This window comes from Ambystoma mexicanum, chromosome 1q (genome assembly GCF_040938575.1).
Source record: "Ambystoma mexicanum isolate Mex_15411 chromosome 1q, UKY_AmexF1_1, whole genome shotgun sequence".
Classification (NCBI taxonomy): Eukaryota; Metazoa; Chordata; class Amphibia; order Caudata; family Ambystomatidae; genus Ambystoma; species Ambystoma mexicanum.
Genome location: NC_090922.1, coordinates 1,103,818,712 through 1,103,838,920, shown reverse-complemented (window position 1 = coordinate 1,103,838,920; position 20,209 = coordinate 1,103,818,712). Strand labels below are relative to the sequence as shown.

The 20,209-nt window shown below is 45.8% G+C and overlaps 1 protein-coding gene across 4 annotated transcripts in view; it reads left to right on the top strand.

The window, feature by feature from the left end:
- The window catches only part of EVI5 (ecotropic viral integration site 5), a 2,339,304-nt gene that overhangs the window by 376,700 nt on the left and 1,942,395 nt on the right, over window positions 1-20,209 (top strand). For all 4 annotated transcript variants that reach the window (XM_069641804.1, XM_069641802.1, XM_069641803.1 and 1 more), the window contains one exon: window positions 4,368-4,560. In XM_069641804.1, the coding sequence (XP_069497905.1) occupies window positions 4,368-4,560 (193 nt within the window). The remainder of the gene's footprint in view (window positions 1-4,367; window positions 4,561-20,209) is intronic.

Below are 20,209 nucleotides of genomic sequence, written 5' to 3'. Positions count from 1 at the left end.
CGACGGGTGGGAGAGATCCAGGCCCTTTCCTGCAAGGCCCCGTACTTGACTTTTCACGACACGAGGGTAGTGCTCAGGACGCACCCCTCCTTCATGCCCAAGGTGCCGTCGGACTTCCACCTCAACGAACCCTTGGTGTTGCCTGTTTTCTTCCCGTCGCCTTCGTCGCCGGCTGAAAGGACTTTGCACTCGCTGGATGTGGCTAAAGCGCTGAAGTTCTACGTGGACCGCACAAGGTGTTTTCGGAAGACGTCACAACTCTTTGTGAACTTTGGACCTGTCAATCAGGGGAAGGCTCTCTCTAAGGCTTCCATTTCCAGATGGCTCTCCGGCTGTATCATGTACTGTCATTGGTTGGCAAACCGACCGCTGCCTGGCTGTCCGAGAGCCCATTCCACCAGAGCGATCGCAGCTACCACGGCGTTCCTATCTGGTGTGCCCTTGCTGGACATCTGCAGGGCTGCTACGTGGAGGTCGACGCACACCTTCACGAAATTCTACTGCGTTGATCGGGATTCCAGGGAGGAGTCCAGGGTCGGCCAAGCAGTGCTGCGCAACCTGTTCGCCTAAGGTGAGCCTGGTGAGGAGGTAAGAATTGCTTAATGTTGAGTTTGATGTAATGCTTAATGTTGAGCCTTTGCCACCTCCCGTGGTTGTGCATGTGTGTACTGCTATGTATTCTTTATTCATGAACATGTGAATCCATGCCAGACCCCATGCTGGAGAAGGAACAAGTTACTTACCTGTAACTGTTGTTCTCCAGCATGGGTCTGGCCATGAGACCATTTGAGCAGGGTTCTCCACCCTCCACACGAGTGGGAAATAGACGCATGCACTCAAACTGATTTTTGTTGTGCGGGGTCAACCTTCTGTGGATATATTTGCAACAGGCCAGAATAACAGAAATGCCTAACCTTTGCATCCAGGTATCCAAAGAATGGGCCACTAGGCAACTCGCTATGGATGAGTTAAGGGATATTTGTTTAAGTTTTTTTTTTGCCAGACACCTAATCCACAAGATAGTTCACAAACTACTACATGAACGCCTCATGAAGATTGCAGTCCAACCACCAATCAACTTCTGCCTAATGCACAACTTATTTACCCAACAACTGGCTAAGGGAACACACCCAGGCCGTCACACAATGACCTTGGAAGCATTACTCCTCAGTCCTTGTTTATCCATTTGAAATTGCTTCAGAGATGCATTGGTAATCTTGCTTTAGGCTAGAAAACACAACACTGGACACTCCTACTATAATAAGTGGACGCGGTTCATCATCCGGTTTTCAGACAAAAATATTAAACCTATTGACTGTATTCCAGCAGATATTGTAACATACTTGCTGTACCTCCAGGATACTGGTTTGGTTTACAATTCCCTTAAAGTCCACCTGACAGTGCTTGTGGCATACACCACTTCACAACATGAGGTGTCCTGGTGAAAGGCGCCTATTGCCAAAGCTTTTATGGATGGCGTCAATGGCATATACCCACCATCACACCCTGTCTTCCTGGATGGGATCTTAATACAGTAGAAGGTAGTAATGCATAAATCACTGCTAAGGGTACTCACCAAGTCACATTCCTGATAGCTGTTGCATACATCAGGAGGATACCATAATTCAAAGCCTACTCAGTCACAGAACAATTACTCAATATTCATAAACCGAAAGTGGCTTCAAGAACAATTGCACTTTTTGAAATAAAAATTAATTAAACTATTCTATGTAAATAAGTCCTTTTAAAAATACATGTAAATAAGTCCTTTAAATAAACACTGTACATGTTTGAAGAGCTGTAAGGTTCTACCTTCCAGGACCAAAGAAATGTGTTAAATTAGTCAATTCTTCGTCGGCTTCGCAGCATGAGAGTGAGATCCATCACTAAAGTTAGCATTTAAAGATGGATGATTCAGTGTACACAACTGTTATATTTTGGCTCATAAGACATTTCCATCCACCCCAGCTTCTCGCTAAACTCTTGGCCCAGGTGCAAAATAATCGTTTATCACAAATATGCCAGTAGAAAACCTGAGTAAAGCAGCAATATGGAGTTCAATACATATATTCACCCAGCACTGTCATGCTGATACACAGGCGAGAGCTGATTCACAAGTGGGCTTAACCTGTCTTGAAACATTTATTTGCTAATGTACCATCAGCTCACCAGCTTCCTTCTGGTACTGCTTGCTAGTCTTTGCAAAGGATTGGAATTTAAACAGTCACAAGCTTTGGAAGACAAACATTTCTTACCCAGTAATCTTTCTCTGACTTGGCGGTACAAAATACAGCATCACACTCGGTTACTTACATGCGTCCTGTCAGAAAAACAATCAATCTGAGTACGTTTACGCATGAAGGATCATATGTCCATGTAAAAGTACCATAGGGATGGTGTGACAGGAATGCCCTCCAATGATGCTCTAGTTTTAGAATCGAAAAACAAGATGTAATGCTGCGAAACCAACCACGAGATCGCGGCCTATGCAAAACATGTGATTCTAATCGGGTGCAAGCCACAGAAAGAAGACTGCTGGGTAAATCATTTTGATATACCAACAAAGATATACATATTTCCTTGCTTCCTGGGGCGACACTTTTCAAAATATTTGAAAGATAAACAAGGTGAATTAACAAATGAAATGCCTTTATCGGACAAAACACTAAAGGTATCAATAGCCCTTTATCAATAAAGAATTCTGGTCAAAAGTATCAAGCTACGTTGTCCGTAGGAGGAGATGAAAGGGACATGACCCCATTCCGCAAGGTGGAAGTGAGCCTGGAATATTCGCAAAATTAATTTTGTGTCTTTTTGGATATTTTGTGTCACTCCTTTGTGTTGTTTTTCTAGTATAATGCATATACTAGTTTACTGGCACTACCCTTTTGCCTTAGCACTGTTGGTATGGAAGCCACTGTTGAATAACGTTACAAGAAACTATGCACAATAATTGAGACTTATACTCACGTTAATTGAAGTGCTGGATTGAATCAAGACAAATAACGTTTCACCTAACAATCTCAAGTTGGTTGAACAAGATGCTAATATGTAACGAATTGAATTTGCATAAAGAAATTAGAAAATAGATTTTGAATTAACCACTGGTAGGAACATCTCCTCTTGTGTATCTGAAATGGGAAGCTAAACAAAACTACTGTATGATTTATGGGGTTAAATGGGGTTATTGGAGATAGTTTTTGTAATGTAATCAAGAGGTATGAAATGGTGGTTGAGTATTAACACAATTTGAGTTTGAGGTTTTTGACTAATGGAATTCCACTCATCCACTAATGCTTAATTTCTCATCGAAGCAATTGATTCCCAACACTAACTTTTATATGGGTTTAGAAGAAATCCTTACAGAAATCCTTACAGAAGTTTACAGGAACTCTAGACATATCATTTAAAGGAATGGGAAAAGGGAAAGCATTTGGCATTGAAGGGTTTGCAGTTGACCGAGCAAATCTCTTGGGTGTGATTGTTCAAAGACATGTTTGGAGAACTTTTTTTTTATCATCGCCCCGAATAAGCGTACTGTATTATCTCAACAAGATCAATTGGGCTTCTTAGGTGAACACATGCTTTGTTGCTATGCCTTTTAATGCTGAATGCATTAATGGGGGGAACATAGTTTTTTCCTTACGTTAATTTAAACAGTGTAGAAATAGAAAACGTCAACAGCCAGGTAGAAGACTAATACGAGGCATGAGCTGGTGTGGTTGCTGGTACTATAAAACAGATGCTGACCTTCGGAGATGGGCTGACATCAGTAAGCAATACTAGGTAGGCCCTGTGCTAAGTAAAAGGTACAGGGTCTGCATTTGCTGCAGGAAGTTGAACAATAGCAGGTGCTATCATTTGTAAATGGGACTACCCAGAATACATTCCAATTGGAAAGCGGAAGGCTGTTGCAAAGATGTTATGATGAAGAGGTGCTTTAGACATGTGAAGAGAAGCGGCAGATGCAATAGTCACCAGTGGCGAGCAATTGAAATTCATATGGCAATAATAGGCACATCAGAAAAGAATGCAAATAAAACTGAAGGAAAAAAACTGCTAGGATGTTTGATATATTTAAGAACGAGGTATGTGTTGCCTTCTTTATGGCTAATTGAGACGTTGGAAATGTGTAGTGAAAATCACGGTTACATGACTTCTTATAGTCTATTTTTAAATGCGTATTAATTTATTATTGTTTTAGTCGACCTCAAAGTTACTTTTGTAAAATCTCCAATACTGTACTTGATTGTTTTTCACAGTCAGTCCTTCATTCCTGCCCTACATCGTCAACAGATTAAAATGCAAGCAGTACCACAGATCTGTAACCGTTATTTAACATTCTGATATTTTGACATCTGTTGCAGGTTACTAGAGACGGACAGCAAGTCCTTGAAATCAGTTAATGGCTCAAGAAGAAACAGTGGATCCTCACTTGTATCAAGTTCTTCAGCATCCAGCAATCTCAGCCATCATTTAGAAGAAGATTCTTGGATTCTTTGGGGAAGAATAGTGAATGAATGGGAAGATGCACGCAAGAAGAAAGAAAAACAAATTAAGGTATTTTCAATATGGCTATGTAGATATCTTATTAATAATAGACTTGTTAAATCATATTTGTTACATTGGCAGGTAACATTCAGATGGGGCTTACTTCTGCCATTTACATACCCTTGCATTTCCAAGATCAACACTAGCCATTGTAAGGGCTTTTGTGTCAGATATCCCTTAGGTCCATCTTGGCGAAGCACCAAATAGTTTGGACAACCTGGAAGTCATTTACCAACTACAGTTTTAAGTTTATTTATCCAGCCCTGCATTATCTTTAATGTTCTATTATCCAGCACCTGTCATCGCCATATTAGCGTGTCAGATAATAAAAAGATAGATAACTACGTTTTGAAAGCTGGATAATAGTGCATATTGGATAGCACACTGCCAGTAGAGACGTGCAGGGTGCTTCATTAACCAGACTTCCTTTGTTTCCTGGCTCTCCACCACGCGGATTGCATACATTCTGTTACCAGCATATATTGTTATCTGGCATCATTGATTTTCCCACAGTGTTGAATAACGAACCTTTACATGTAAATACGAACCTCAAGAAATTATCCCGTCATGTTTGCTATTCCCCTGGATCAGGGGTCTGCAACTTGTAGCTCTCTACACGTTTTGGATTACACCTCTAATGATTCTTACCATTTACTATGATGACTAGGGCTTATGGGAGTTGTAGTTCAAAACATCTGGAGAGCTGTGGCTTGCAGACCCCTGCCCTACAGTAATACATGCATACTTGTTTTCTAAAGGCCAACCGGCGCAAAAAGAAATATTCTTCTTTGATTTAATCCGTTTTGTCACTGGTCATTCATTTTGTCAGTTACAACAAACGTAACATCCCCATAACATACAAATTGAGACACAACTCTACAAAACCTAGTCAAAAGAAAGCAGAAAACCCATTATCTTTGCTCCCCTCACAATCCTGCCACAGCTGCCAATAGTTAGGCTATTGTGAAGAATCCTACGGATCCCTCACTGAATCCCTGCCTAAAGTCTCCTCACAGGTGGCCAGGCGAAGGTAGACGCTACCTGATCCCAACCATGGGGGTGGTGTACTGTGTGAAGATCACCTGGGTGGGGACAAGGCCCAGGGTGGTGAGGAGATTCCGTGGGATGAGACACATTATTTTTCCTTTGAAAGGGAGATCATCACCACTATGCCAAAAAGAGGTTCTGGTTTATTGTCATTTTAATGTTTTTCAACCGTCTATTAAATCTAAGTTTGGGAACCCTAAGATGGCAACATCAAAACACACATACCTAGAAAAGACCTTTTTGGTATCCACAACTAAAAGCCCTCCTCAATCCTAAGAGTGTACTATAAAGGATTGCCTAAATGTCTTCTCTAAACCATCTTCTTCTATGTTAAGATGGATTTCTGAACTCTGACCTGGCGGGCAGAGGTTCAGAAGGCCAGCCTAGTTTCTTGGAACAGGGTAATCTTCTGGACAAGCCAGACCAATTAAGGTAGCATTGGCGGCGGTCAAGACTAGGTCTCGGGAGGGGTGAGGGTGACTATAAGACCCCAATGAGCACACAGAGTTAAGGACACTTACAAATCACTCCCAGTCAGGTGTGTATATATATTAAAAATACAAATACATTTATTCAAGGTCTTTGAGTTTCAACACAATAGTTATTAACAGTAACACTTCTAAACCAACACAATCCTACTAAAATACATATATATGAGATCAAGGGGCCTAAAGCGTTAATGCACAAAATGGGTCCACAACCTAGAAAAGGGAACGAAGCAGGTAGTGTAAATAGTCTTTAGGCAGTTCTGTAATAAATACAACCCTAACTGAAAGGCAATTTAGTCCCTATGATGAGAGGAGCCTAGTGCTCAAATGTACTTGCAATGCTGGCACACGCGGTAGTGCAGATGGGTGAAACAGGGTCTTTTGTAGGGGCTGTAGTAGCTCAGGAAGGTGGGTGAGGTGATGCAAAATAGGTTCCCACTATTTGGGCAGAGCAGGTTCCAAGAGTTGGGAATAGTTTGCTAGTTCGCACTAGCAGTGGAAAGGATAAGGGCCCCCAGGGGCAACTTGTTTGTAAAAATGGATGGATGCGCTAGGGGCCCCCGGTAAGGGTTGCAATTACTCACTGGCGCACTCCGGACCAAACTTGGGAATTCAAGTCCACTTCGGTTGCAGGTTCAAATACGTAAATCTGGCGGCTCTGCAGCTTTCAGCGACCAAGTTACAGCGTTGATTCCCAAACGGGAAAGTGGCGATTTCCCCGATCCTAGTGGATGGATCAGGCCAGCTTCACTGTAGCAGGCTCCAGGGCACAGAGGGTCACAGCTGCAATGCACTTGCAAAGTTCATCACCAAGGCTGGGCGACACGGTAACCGCTTGTACTCCGGTTCGGGCGCTCTTTACTCCAGACCTGGGAACGCCAAGTGTACAAAATTCATTGTGAGAGTGCCGTGAACACAGAGCTTGCGATGTACCAAGTTTCAAAGGCCTCCTTGAAACGGCGGCGGTATCGGAGCAAAGGTCCTTTGCAAGATGATCAGCCCACTGGTTGGCCATGGGACACTTCCAAGAAGGCTTACTTGCAGGGTTTGATGCTGGTGCCGAGAATAGTTTGTCCCACTTTTCAAATGGGTTGAAGCTCCTTCGCAGACCTTCTCGGACGATCAGATGTGGAGGGGTCCAGTCGGACGACAGCAGGCTCAGGGTGCCAAACCGTCCAGCGGGTCACCAGCGGTTCCTTCGACTCAGCTTCTTAGTTTCAGGATACTTGGATCCTATCCTTCATTCAGTGAGAACTCCAGAGATCGACATGGTATGGGTGTTTGGCGCCTTCAGTAATACACCTGGTGTATTACTGTCCAGGACTTTATTAGATAAGCACTTTATTGCACAGGTTCTTAACTTCACCTGGCCTACTCTCTTGCCAGGATATTTAAGAGATATTAAACTTCACCTGGTATACTGTGTCCAGGACTTTATTACATAAGCAGTTAATTACTCATATACTTACCTTGTGTCATTACCTTTCAGGTCTTTGTCTCATGTAACACTTTTGTAACACTTTTATATCACAACCTTCAGTTAGTATAGATGTTTGCCAGGTCTTTGTCATCATATGGGTTATTCTTTCCTCTCCCAATTGGAGTTTAATAATCCATTAACAACCTGCATGCTAAATCCTCTGGCTTCTTTAATGATTTTGTTGCTTTCTGTTTGTAGCGTTCTTAAGAAGCGTTTCCCTTACTTTAACCACTCAGTAACCCATCCATCTCTTCTAGGTTCAGTGGCTATTTCTGCCATTGCTACACAGCAACCCTACTTTCTTCCCAGAGTCTACCGGTTGTCTATTTTGCCTCATTATTCTTCGTCTCCTTGCTGTACTGCTCTCGCATGCTCCTCTTCCAGTGCTGCCGTCCTATGGTGTTAGTTTTCATGATGCGCGGTTTACACAACTTTTGCTTTTGAAGCGGTGGACTGCTCAGACCTTTGCTTCTCCGTTCCTTCGTCGGGTCTGCCTCTTAGACCTCTGCCATGGCACTACTGCCTTCAACATGGTGTTCAGCCAGTTTACGGTTCACAATTTGATTCGGCGTCTGCAGCTTTCCTCTTGCTGCCTGATGTCAGCTGTGACCAGCTCGCATTTAAACTTCCCGGTCTGCTTACTCATGTCCCAACAACTAGGCCGCAGCATTTGCTGTTCATTCCTTATAATCATCATTACTCGGTCGCTTCTTCCTGTCAGTTGTTTTGTAATTTAATTCTGAATGACTTGGGACGGGGGGCGGGGGGGGGCTTGGATACTGAGCTACCCGGGAGTGATCTTCACTACTCTCTGCCTCTTCCTCGTTCCAGTCAGCAATATGTTTTCCCTAATGGGAGTTTGGGGTTTAGACATCCCTAAAAGGGAAAGGAGGATATGTGGTTTCCTCCAAGGACACAGTTTTACCTGAGTCACCTTCACCCAGGTGGTTCTCCCCAATATAGCCACCCCCAGGGTCAGGATCAGGTAGCGGCAGCCATCCCCTGGCCACATAGGGCGAAGGCTAAGCTAGGGAAAGGAGTGGTGACATCCTCGGATTCATCACATTTAATAGAGCACAATGGGACCACATGCAGGATCTTGTTAACGACGTCCATGAACCACTTAGGTCTGAAATGCTTAAGACCTAAACAGAGGGCAAACACCATCATCAAAAACACTCTTGATGCTGCAGAAACTGCTGGTACAATGGATGCAGAAGGCACTCTGATTAACAGACATGCGTGGCTAAGGAATTCTGGGTTTTGACCAGAGACTCTGGGCACACTGCTAAACCAAGATTTGGTCAGGCGACCACCATACCAACTGTGAAGTAAAAAGATCTGGCAACTCTGACCAACTATGGACTTCCACCTCTGACTAAACCAGGAGGATAGGTTCCCACAAATTCCCAGCCTGGATAAAACTGATTATATCACATATAAATGCAGATCTGTGATCTTTTTATTGATGTTTTTATGCACGTTTGCTTACATTGAATGTTTAATTGTACATATTCTGTTCTGAGTGTGTTATACAAACTAGGAGTCCTTTTTGTCTGCTACGATGATGTATATGTAAAAACAGAGATTTTTCTGTTTTCTCTCAAAATGTCTGAGGTTTGATGTCTTTTGTTTAAGAAAAAAATGAGGACACAAATGGTGTCTCTAGGCACCAATAAAAGAAAAAGAAATGAAAAAGATTGAATAAGGACAATGTTGAAGGAGGAAAATAATATCACTCCTGCACATTGTACTCGATAAAAGCTTAAATGAGTATGCTTTTTTTGAGGTCATTGGGTCCTCCGACGTATTCCATATTTATGACAGTAATTGCCACAGCTGTGCTGCTTCGTAAAAACTTTCTGCGTCCTGCGTCGATGACGTTGATACACCGTCCTCGATGGCCTCCGTCGAGCCGACGTCACCGGATGTTATAAGTAGGACGCACGACGCCCGTAGCCTCAGTTCCATTTTTTCCGCAAATGTGTTCGCTTCGGAGATCTCAGCGCGCCTCGATTCTACTGAATCCTGTTCTTTCGGTTCTTTGAACCTGTTTCTTTATTGAATATTGTATGATGTCTTCAGCTTCTTCCACCCCGCGGTCCGGGTTTAAGAAGTGTCGGGTGTGTGGGTCCAAGATGTCGCTGACGGACACGCACAACGCTTGCCTCTGGTGCCTGGGGGAGGACCATGATACGGATGACTGTGTCGACTGCCAATCGCTCACATCGAAGGCCTTGCGGGAGCGTAAGAAGAAGCTGTCGGTCGCTAAGGTGGCTAAGCCCCGGAAGTCTCATTCCACTGGTCTTTCGGCGGATGATTCGAGGGGCGACTCTCCGCATCGTTGTCATGAGTCCGGGGGTTCACGGTCTGGGAGTCGGTCCCGCCATTCCTCTGCCTCTTTGAGGCACTCCATGAAGTGCCGTCACAGGTCGCCTTCCCGTGTCCTCGTCCGAGGACTCCGCCCGTCGGCAGGTTGCTTGTCCCAATAAGCATTCCACTCCTGAGGAATGGGATTCCTTCCGAAAGGAGATGTTGGTGATTTTTCAATCGCAGGACTCCGGTCCGTCTGCGCTGTCTAAGGATGCCGGCCGTGGCTGTACTAGAGACACCGCTTGTCCGCCTTCGGGCTCGAGCAGTCGTGACCACTGGGCGCCTTCAAGGTCCCGGTCGGACAAGGATGGTCGCTCTAGGCATGCCCGTTCCAGGTCCCGGTCCTCGACGCCCTCGAGACCGCGAGAACCTGTGAAGTCTTTGAAGAAGACGTCAAAGCCTGTGGCGCCAAGGTCATCGACGGACTTTCTCGGGGCTCTGCCTCCGGGGAAGTAGTCGGCGCCCAAGCTGTCGAGAGACATGCTCGGGGCTCCGCTCTCGAGGCCTGTGTCGATGCTGTTGAAGCTGTCGGCGCCGTGCTCGACGTCAACGCTGATTCCGTCGATGCCCTCGACGCCTTTCGAGGCGGCTTTGTCGGAGGTTCCCCGTGGTACGGTGGAACCCCCCAGAAAGGCTCTGGTCAAGGCTAAACATGTCTTTGTTCCTTTTTCTGTACCCTCCTTCCGGCCTCTGGATTATATTTCTGAGGTGGATGAGGGGTCTGAGGAAGGTGAGGTTCCTGATGACCTCCTTTCTGGTCATAGCCAACTTGAGGACCTGCGTCTGTCGTTGCCTGATGTCGAGGGTCACGGATTACCTGGGGTGGTCTGCCCCCCCTGAGGTTTTCAGCAGGATGACCTGACTGATATCCTCGACCAAGGTCCACCAACTGACCCAGTGCTACCATTCCATATGGCCTTGCAGAGAAGGGTGGCTGCGGCTTGGCTTCTCCGGAGAGTCTCCCGGCAGTGAGCAAGTTCTTGCCGAAGAAATATCGCCCAGCAAGTGGCGACCCCTGCTACTTGATTACGCACCCTACTCCGGAGAGTTTGGTGGTGCAGGCGTCTACGGCCCCCGCAAAGCAGGCGTCGTACCCTACCATCCCTCCTGATAGGAACGACAAAAGTTTTGACGGCTGGGCGAAGGTGTTTTCTTCTGGGGGTATGGCGCTTCAGGCTGCCAACTCTGTTTGTGCCTTGTCTCGTTTCACGCACACTCTGTGGAACTGTATCTCCTTAGTGGCTGATCATGTTCCCGAAGGGGAGGAACGGGATGGTTTTCTTGCTATCGTGCAGGATGGCAAGGACCCCATGTGCGAGTTCGTTCAGTCGGGTCTGGACATGGTTGATTGCGTCAGCCGGTTCATGGCGGCGAGCACCGTAATACGCAGGTTTGCGTGGTTGCGGAAGTCGGGGTTTGCTCCTGATGTGCAGGCCCTGCTCCTCAACATGCCCTTTGACGGTGAACATATTTTTGGTAGCAAGGCTGACGAGAGGTTGCAGACCTCCAAAGCTGTAGCAAAGTCGTTGAGCGCTGCAGTTCGCCAACCTCTGCCTTTTCGTCCTAGGGGACCGCAATGGAGGGGAGGTTCCTTCCGATATTACTCGTCCTTTAGTAAATAGAGAGGAGCTGCTAGTCATAGGGGCCACCGTAGGATTGCCAGAGGTGGAAAAAAGGGTACTCGAGGTGCCAAGGACGCTCGGGCAGTTGCCTCTTTGCCCTCAGGCACTGCTGCAGCCACTTCAGCTCAGTCATGAGGCCAGATCCCATGGTTTGCCGGTTGGGAGAAGGCTGGCGCAGCATCTTGTAGAGTGGCGTGCCGTTACTTCAGATGTGTTGGTTCTGGAGATCATAGCCCACGGCTACTGTCTTCCTTTCCGGCAGAGGCCTCACGACAATCCACCAGGGAATCTCCGCTCCTTGCGCAGGAAATTCCATCCCTGTTGGAGAAAGACGCCATAGAACTGGTGCCTGTAACGGAGAGGAACAAGGGATGGTATTCCCCTTATTTTTTGATTTCGAAGAAAGACTGGGGATTGAGACCCATCATGGACTTACGCGGTTTGAACAAACTCCTCAGGAAGGACAAGTTCAAGATGGTTACTTTTTCTCAAGTCCTCCAGGCCATTCAATTTCAGGACTGGTTGGTGTCTCTCGACCTCAAGGACACTTATTTTCATGTGCTGATCCATCCAAAGCACAAGAAGTACCTGAGGTTTGCGGTTGGCGACTTGCACTTTCAGTTTCGGGTCCTGCCGTTCGGATTGACCTCCGCCCCGAGGGTCTTCACCAAGCTCATGGTGGTGGTGGCAGCGTATCTCGGGAAAGGGGGAATTCACGTCTACCCCTACCTGGACGATTGGTTGATCAGGGCACGCTCACCCGAGCAGGTCCTGGGTCATCTGTCCGTCACCTGCCACTCCCTTCACAAGCTGGGCTTCTCCCTCAACTTAAAGAAGTCCCACTTGATGCCAACACAGCGGCTCCAGTACATCGGAGCAGTGCTCCACACATCCCTGGGGCAGGGTTTCCCTCTCCAGGTGAGGGCTGTTCACATTCAGCAGATGGTGCACAAGTTTCAACTTGCCCAGACGCTCCCAGCGTTCAAGTTCTTGAGGTTGCTCGGCCTCATGGCATCATGCATTCTTCTGGTGCCAGAGGCCAGGTTGCGGATGAGATCTCTCCAATGGGCCCTCAAGCTCCAGTGGTCACAGAAGCCTTGCGGAAACGTAAGCTGCAATCGTATAAGAAATTCTGTAGCGGGGCAGGTAGGGAGGGAGCGATATGGAATACGTCGTCGGACCGTTACCAGGTAAGAGAGTAACTTGTTCTTCTTGCTCAAGTACAGAATGAACAGCCACTGATCGGCTCCTTTAAAAATAGATGCACACCTGGTGCACAAGGAATCTATTAGGACACTTCCTTCATTATAAAACACTGCTAAACATGCATGTGGAGGACAATGTCTTATTTGGTAAAGTAGTAGAGCTTTGTTGCAAAACTGCAAAAAAAGAACATGAAACACTTTAAGACACTGGTACAAATTTCAAATAAACCCCATCAACCGAGAGGTTCCTTTTCCAGCTGCTGTAGTTTTCATGACCAAAGCTATCCTAGATCCTCAGGCCAGTCTGGCTATACCTCAGGTGCAGGTTCCACATGTGGTTTACCGACCAGGGACAACTGTTTGCATTTCAGTAATCATTTCCCAGACAATTCAGAAGGGGATGTTAGCAGGGCTAGAGGCCAAGCCACTCAAGTTTCTGCCACACCCACAAAACAATGACTCCGAGTAGGGGGTTGCATTACATCATTCATCCACGTATGAGAGGGGATCACGTCACAGAAGTGGGTGTTGTCAACAGTAAAACACGGGTATTGCATGAAGTTTCAAGAGCAACCGTGTACTCCTGGCCATCATATCCCAACTAAATATGACAGGGGGACGGGGCCTGTAGGCTGTGTCCACCCGGAGTACACAGGTCTATGCTTATGTCGTGCGGTGAGCATAGGAAAATGTGTGCGGATTAGCCCCACACATTTTCCAAAAGTTGATCTACCGTCATTCAATTTCATTGAAAATGTCAAAAAAGCCCAGGCGAACACACACCCACCCACAGTGCGGGTGATCGTACTCCTCACAGAGAGCCCGCAAGTTTTAAAAGGGCTTGAGCACTAACTCCGGAGAGAAGAAGCGGAGGCAAGATGTATCATGTCCTGTAATCGTGAGAGAACGAGAAGTACCAGACGTGCTACAGTCATAGCGAGAAAACCAGGAGAAGTAGAGCTGGATGCGCTGTATCCGAAGAGAGAGAAATAGCCCAGGAGTGGCGGCGTGACCACAGGAGATTCGTGGTGGGCCAAGGATCCTCGCAACAACGCAGAAACCATTCTGCCATGGCAGATGCGTGACTAGTCGGTTTACGATACACTGTATTGCCATCCAAGACAACCTGACGCAAGAGGAGTTGGCGAAAAGCCACGAGACGCCAAGTCAGAGGGGAAGCACGCTGACTCTCAACGACCGAAAACACCAGTAATGTTAGCCCTAAGAATGTAAGGTAATTGGGACAGCGGGGGACTGAATGAGAATCATTATTGGTGTGTTCATGCTCTTCTCATTCAAGAGAATTTTATTGTAAAACCAGTACAAAGAAAAGTGAAGGTGAGGTATTTTTGGGAGTGACCCAATTTGTACCGGTCTAGATCAAGAAGGTCTAATCAAAATAGAGGACCAAGTTATAACAGAGTCCTGATAACAAGGTGGGCACAGTAGATGTATATAAAGTCAAAGGTCAGGAAGAAATCAAAGAATATTATCTGGTTGTTGATGCAGAATATTACATGATTTATTTTTGACTTCTAAAAGGAACATCAACTGGGCTTGCATACTATCCCTACCTTGACTTGTGTGCTATTGCTACCTTGAAGTGTACTGTTCTCATGATCCCTCATGCGTTAAGGTCCTCCGATTGATTTTTATTCCCCACCATCGGGTTGATCGCACTTTTAAGTGTTAGTTGGAGTGGTAGCATTGCTCGTAAATGAGCGTACATTAATGTGTTTGTATATATTTAGAGATATTTTACTCTACTGGACCATTGTTGCAGAAAACGTCTTGACTGGGCATGACAACCGCAGGATCGACCATCATAGCAGTGTATAACCGCTTTGGTAATCAGCATTCGACCGCCTGCAGCTACACACTTCGGCCTTCACAGTAGGGAGAGAGGGGGACAACACTTACACTTTAGAGTTAAGGAGAATGTCTCCTTACATTACCATATTGTTATTATTAATCTTGATGTCTGCCAGCTTTTGCCACGGAAAATACCCTCTTTAAATTCTGCCACACGTGCAACAAAATGTTTCCGTGGAAGTACATGCACATGGTCTGGAATTGTCTTCCAATGGACCACAGGGAAGACACATGCCAGTCGTGCAGGCTTTTTAAGCAAAAACACTTACAGATCAGTGGTCGAAATGCTGAGGTGGAGGAATACGAGCCAGAACAGGCCAGTCCCGGTTTTGAATCAGGGAAATCAAGGTTTTCCGTGGGCCAGTCCCCCAGCTCCAAACGGCAAGCTTTACACTCGGGAGACTTCCTCTGGCGACAAGCCTAAACACCTTAAATCAGTATATGGGAGAGTTTCAGCACACTTCGCCCGAACGCTGAGTAAATCTGAACAGACACACACACGATACACAATACTCCCGAATTGCAAGCAGTTTATAAAGTGCTCCAAGCTTTCCAACATCAATTGATTGGGAACAATGTGCTAATTATTAGAGACGGCGCAATAGCCATGTTTTACATCCACAAACAGAATACACCTCCAATCTCACATTGTTCCAGGGCAACACAAATGCCAAGCAGTCACACTAAGCAGATTCACATATCAACCCTCAGAACGAGGATTACAGTCAGACATTTTAATCAACATTTGTACACGCTGGCAGCAACCAGATATAGATCTATTTGTCAGAAAAGAAAACCAGAAAGGCCTAAACCATGCTTCAAGGTTCCTGCAGAAGGACTCCAGAGCGAGCGCACTGTGGATCAGTTAGTTAGGGATATTTTCGTATGCTTTTCCTCAGACCCCAAAGTAATCCACAAGATGCACCAGGAGAATTTAAGGGATTCTAATAGCTCCAATGTGGGCTTGTTAGGCAGGGTTTTCCCACCTCCTCAAAATGTCCATTTGTCTGCCAATTAAAGTAAGATGTGCTTACACCATGTCACAGAATCTAGGGCTAATCCTGCATCCTTAATTTAGCAGCTTGGCTCCTGAGGTCATCATTTGGTCACCTTAATTTGCCTGTGACATGTATGAAAATTCTAAAGGAAGCCTGTAAACCCAACACTAAACACTGCTACTTTAACAAATGGACGGGATTTGTGGTATGGTTTGAAAAGTCAGTTGTCAACCCAATTGACTGCTTACTATCCCATATATTGCACTTCCCATTTTACCTATTAGACTTGGGTCTTGTTTTTAATGAATGGTCCATCTAGCAGCTCCATCTGCTTATACATTTTTGCAGAGTAATGTTTATTGGTGGAAAGTTCCAGTCGTCAAAGGCTACATGGAGGAAGCAAAACTGCTATATCCTCCAATTACAAACCCACCCCACAGATTTGATTTTTAAATACTGTCCTATCCAAACTCGTGGGCTCTGCTTTTGAGCCAATGCATAAAGCACACCTCAAAGATCTCACTTACAAGGTAGCTTTCCTTATAGCAATTACATCTATTCAGAGGGTAAGTGAGCTTCAGGCATTGTCTGTGACGGATCCTTTTGTCACAATGGCCTTAAGAACACACCCACTCCTTCCCACCTAAATACATTTGTATGTTCCATGTGTGATGCGAGAAACCAGTAATGAGACTGACACAGAGGACTCATAATTATTGCTGTAAACATTAATTTAAATAATAAAGGGGTTGGAAACTGCCTTACTGTCCCTAGTCTAGGAGGTATTTCTCTAACTCAACCAATTACTAAGGGCATGTCCTATGTCAAGATGGCCAAAGCAAAAATGTCCTGTGTTTGAAATCCTAGCCTAGCCCTCTCATTCTAAAAGTAACTCTAAGGTTGTTATGGGTATTGTCTTTGGCTTGAAAAGTGCATAAATGTTCAAGTTCAACAAAAAGGTATAAATCCAGCAACGGTTCCAAATGGATAATGTTCAGTTTCATGTTCCCTTTCCCAAGTTTCTCTCCACAGTCAATGTGGTTCAAAAGCCTAAGGGCATGAATCTTCGGATTCTCTGACCCACAAAACACCTAGTATACTCTCCTGCCAGGTTCTCACATAGTTTCTTGATACAATTTGGGTACAGGTCCCAGACTTGCAAAGAACTTGGTATAATCTCCTGCCAGGTCTTTATCATACTGTTCACTCTAGCTGTCGTCCTGGTGTACTCTACTGATAGGACAACCTCTCAAAGGGTACGAGTCTTCTTTGAGAATTATTTTCATTATGTGTGATTATGGGTGCAGGTCCCAGACTCGCACAACACTGTTTTTCCAAATTCACTTTTGTCCACTTGGTTTTCACAATGTCCCAGTGCCCTTATTCACTGCCTTGGAACAGAGCCCAACCTTCTGGGTTACTCTGCAGTCCATGCCGTGAGGCACTCCGGTGTCCCCTTTTTTGTTTTCTTGGGCTCACCGATATTATTAGGCGGTTTCCGTGTCCTCCATGTGTGCCCCTCTCTGCATTGGTCGGGGCGTCAGTAAGTGTCGGCATCACCAACACTCGCTGTTCCTCTCCCCGCTCTGGCGTTTGCAGCAGAGCTTCCCCTGTTCCATGTCTCATGTTGGTGGTCTGCTTGGACTTGTGTCCCTTATTTGCTCGCGTGTCCATCTGACAGGTCAGGTCACTCTCCAGTTCTGCTTGGCTCCATCTTTGAAATCCTGCGGAAGTGAAGGAAGCTCTTTGGAGCCAATTCCTCCAACAGCTAGACTATTCACTTCGGTCTGGCAGAGTAATCTTCATTCTGGTTGCTCTCTTCCTTTTGTAAGTCTTTATTACTGATAACACTGCATGGTATTTAAGAATTCTATGACTAAGTGTTGTGGAATACTGCCACAGTATGTCATGAGGGCCTGTGGTATTGAAGAGGCATCCCTAAACGGGAATGGGGATACCATGTCTCTCCCAATGATGTCGCTTCACCGCCCTCAGGGTTGCCTCCTCCATGTAGTCCTCCCTCAAATAGCCACCCCCAGGGTCAGGATCAGGTAGTGGCTGCCGTCGCTTGGCCACAGGTGGAGAGGCTACCTAGGGAAAGGAGGCTACCAGGTTCATCGCAGTGACTAATCAAGAAATTAAGATACTTTCTCCGGGGGGCGGGGCCCTTCCTGTGAGATTAGGGAGGTGAGCCTGCTACGCAACAATCGCCCTAGGGGTGGCGGTCAGCAGGACCTCACAGGAAGAGACTTCCCTCTTGGGGATAAGGACTCCCTTTCCGGTGAGGAACCCTATTCATTTTATTCAGCACAGTCCAACACTGCATTACTGACTAACAAATATCCAGACTCCTCTTGCATGTACTATTGTAATGTTACACCAGAAGACAAACCTGGCACTGTGACGAACAAGAATGTAGGAGGAATAGAGAGTGTTTGTTTAGTAGGCACTGAGACAAAGGAGCTGACCAGAGGTATAAGGAATGCGTCACAAACACAAAGGAAAGACTTTTTTGAGAAGCTGGGAAAGCCCGAGCAGTGCATCATAAAAAGAGGTGGACTTCGTGAAGCTTGGGAGTTTCAAACTGGCGGGTTTGGGAAGGCTGCTTCATTTGCTTGGAAGCAGCTACAGAGAAGTGACAGCAGTGCGCTGCCCGGCCAGCTGAGAGGACCCAGTTGGTAAAAGTCATTGGAGGGATGTCCTAGCGGGGCCGAAGGAAAGGCCCCCTGTCTGCGTGCCAGGAAGCTGCACGCCAGAAACAGACCTCAGGCAGTCTGTGCATGGAAACGGACTGAATTCTAGAACTGAAGAAAGAAGGTGGTGGTGTAGAAGGGAAACCAGTAGAATCCCCTTTTGTTGCTGATACTGCCAAGACACAGAGAAGCATGCTGCAAACAGCAAGAGGGTGAAACCATCCTGACCGAATCCGGGAAAGAAGAAACACTGACCCGATGACGCAGGCCCCTGACACTACAAGTAAAGGGGAGAGTGGGAAACCCGGGGAGCGAGGCATAAAGAATTGCTCGGGGACCATGCCTACTCGTCCCAGCAAAGAGATAAAGAGAGTGAAGCCCACTCAGGAACCCTGCAGACTCATCCCAGGAGTTGGAAAGTGTCCCAGATGTGTGGGAGTCATACAGGAGCTCATATCATATTCTAGAAAAGACCACAAGTGCATAAGAAGGAGTCAAACATAGACTTTGTCTATGTTCCTCAGAGTGGGGAGAGCATGTCTGAAGAGTGCATAGAATAGGTCTACAAGGGCCTGAGAAGATCCCTTGAAGGAACTGAAAAGCTATTAAAAGGAATAGCCAGAGACTATTTGAAGATGCCCTACTAAAAGGAACTGTGCTGAAAATCATCCCAGGAGAAGGGAGTCATTCTCCTGGTCTTTTGTTGTTTTTGCCTTTATGTTAAGGGAAGAGTATCTTAGATTTTTGGACAGAGGACAAACTATTTAATTTGGACTTAAGGACTGATGATTAGCACCCTAGTTTAGTTAAGTTAGGTAGAGAAACCCTTGGCATAAGAAACGTTAGGCAATTTTCTTTATTTTAATAAAAATACTTGTGAACATGGCACACAATTGTCAGTCTCCTCCTTCTGACCTACCACACATGTCAAATAATCAATTGAACTGCCAGCTGTGAGGAGTCAGAGGTTACAAATGTCCCTGTCTTGCACTTCCACTTCTTTCAAGAAGCCTCTTGGCTAATGGCAATGCCAGTTAAAAACTTTTCTGTCTTGTTCTTCAACTTCTATTAAATAGCCTACTGGCTGTAGTGGTATTGCACCAAAATAACGAAAATAAAATGCTGAATGTGCTTTTTCTGCGCATTTGGCATGGGAGAAAATGACTAATCCCAAAATGCTGCACTAGGTAAGCGGGGGTGTTCCCTCTGCTCACCTAATTCGGCATTAAGGGCTTTGGGGGTTGCGGATGTGACCCCTGCATACATTAAATGCAAACCAGGGGACAAAAGAACAGAATCCAAAAAGCTTTTTGGAATTGAGTATTTTAATGTAGATCTGCTGTAGGGAAATTGCACCCCTTTCTGCCTTTTTATAGTTCACCACTCCGGGGTTGTGTTTAATCTTCTGGCGGCCACCGTTTTCTACAGTCCCACGATTCTTGGTCTCCATAGAACTTAATTATGGTTTAAATTTGTTTCAGACACCGCCTGGGTCTCTCGCATCGGGAGTCTCCACTGCTCCCTTCTCCGTAACCACGGTTTCTCTGGTCTCCCGGCTTCCTCGGGCGCACCGGTTTCTCGCCAACCCACGGCTTGGGAGAGTGCAAGTTCTCCTGCTCCTTCTTACACTACTACACCAACCCCTTCTCACCTGAACCTCATCTTCATTTTTAAAGGTCCAGCTCAGGTAGCTTGTATGACAACTAGATTGCAGATTTCTTTCAATTACATTTTCAATCCTCATTGACTTCTGGGTCCACTTCCCCATCCCAGTACCACACGCATTATGGATCTTGAAGTCCATAAAGGGTTTAAGTTTTTTATGCACTTTTATTTCTTTGTTACTATTAAATTGGATGTTTTCAGATTTAGGAAATGTT